Source organism: Rhagoletis pomonella, unplaced genomic scaffold, assembly GCF_013731165.1.
Source record: "Rhagoletis pomonella isolate Grant_MI unplaced genomic scaffold, Rhpom_1.0 Rhpom_scaffold_00659, whole genome shotgun sequence".
NCBI lineage: Eukaryota > Metazoa > Arthropoda > Insecta > Diptera > Tephritidae > Rhagoletis > Rhagoletis pomonella.
Window position 1 is genome coordinate 1 of NW_023459213.1, and position 1238 is coordinate 1238.

Sequence of the window (1238 nt, forward strand, 5' to 3'; positions counted from 1 at the left end):
GAGTTTTTCGAGAGCAATTACCGTGTGCTCTGCCGTTCGCAAATGTTCGTCGAGAATTTTAATCGCATAGCCGAATATATGACGCGAGTACATCGTGAACAGGTAATTGCCAAACTTTTTCACAAATAAAAAGGTGCAAGACTAAAATTTTCTGATTTTTTTACAGTTCCTCGATTTACGCAATAAAATTGTCACTGAGCTACAGAAGGTCGGCCGCGAGAAGAGTGTCATCGCTGCTGATTCGCCACGCATCGGAAAGAAGGTGAAAATCAGTGAGATCTTCCTTGAAAAATTCAGCAATCAAACTTACGAATGGTTTAAACGACGCCAACAATCCACACACGCCGCCTCATTGGGCGCCCGCAGCAGTGCCACACAAATTGGGCACATGTTTCGTGCGGCGGGGAAATTCTTACGCAAAGTGATTATGAAAAAGGGGAGATGAGTTTGTTATTACACGTTTAACTTCTTTTATAAAGAAATGATTATTACTTAATTAAAATTAAATTAAAACAGATAGTTTGTATAATTTTCGCACGACATAGGAATGGAATTACAATTTTAAAGGGGAATTATGGAACGACCTGAAGTTTTGGGGGAAATAATTCTAATTACTATATAACATCTTTGAAATGAGAAGTATAAGAAGTAAATTACAAGCATTAGCCTATTTTGTGTTCAGCAATGCCAATATATAAATTACTTGCGACCCCGAATGGCGTTAAAACGCCCAAAATAGAATTTCAAAAACCTACAAAATATTCCAAATGTTAGTCATGGCTATAAGTACGGTGACCATATTAACGAACGTAAAATGAAGGACATTTTTCCTAATGATTTTAGAATACGAACATACAACTTGTATGATGGTAATTGAGATCAAATATTTGATATTTAATTATTTTATTAAATTGTACAAGTTCCTCTTCTCGAATGGCGCTATAACTGGATCTTAACCGATTCCGAAAAATGAAACCAAATCCTTATAAAGGACTTCGCCATCCTTTGCTGCTACAATTCGTTTATCATAATTGAGCGGAGGTTTATTGTTATTTTTCAGTGGATCTGGAATCTTAGCGTGCAACACGATCCAGGGCACAACACTCCCTGTGCTTTTGCCTACAATGAATTTTACTCAAAGTATAGTATTTTTTCTGCGAAAATGTCTAAATATTAGTTAATTATTTTTTTCAATTATACAAATTTTCCCTTATCAGTATTATCAAGGATTCGTGACC

At 35.7% G+C, this 1238-nt stretch overlaps 1 protein-coding gene across 1 annotated transcript; it reads left to right on the top strand.

The window, feature by feature from the left end:
- Positions 1-6: 6 nt before the first annotated feature.
- LOC118751356 lies at positions 7-517 on the top strand. The gene is made up of 2 exons (XM_036486161.1): positions 7-102; positions 167-517. Exons 1-2 carry the CDS (start codon positions 43-45, stop codon positions 443-445), a joined length of 339 nt encoding a protein of 112 aa, XP_036342054.1. The 5' UTR covers positions 7-42; the 3' UTR covers positions 446-517.
- The last annotated feature ends 721 nt before the right edge of the window (positions 518-1238 follow it).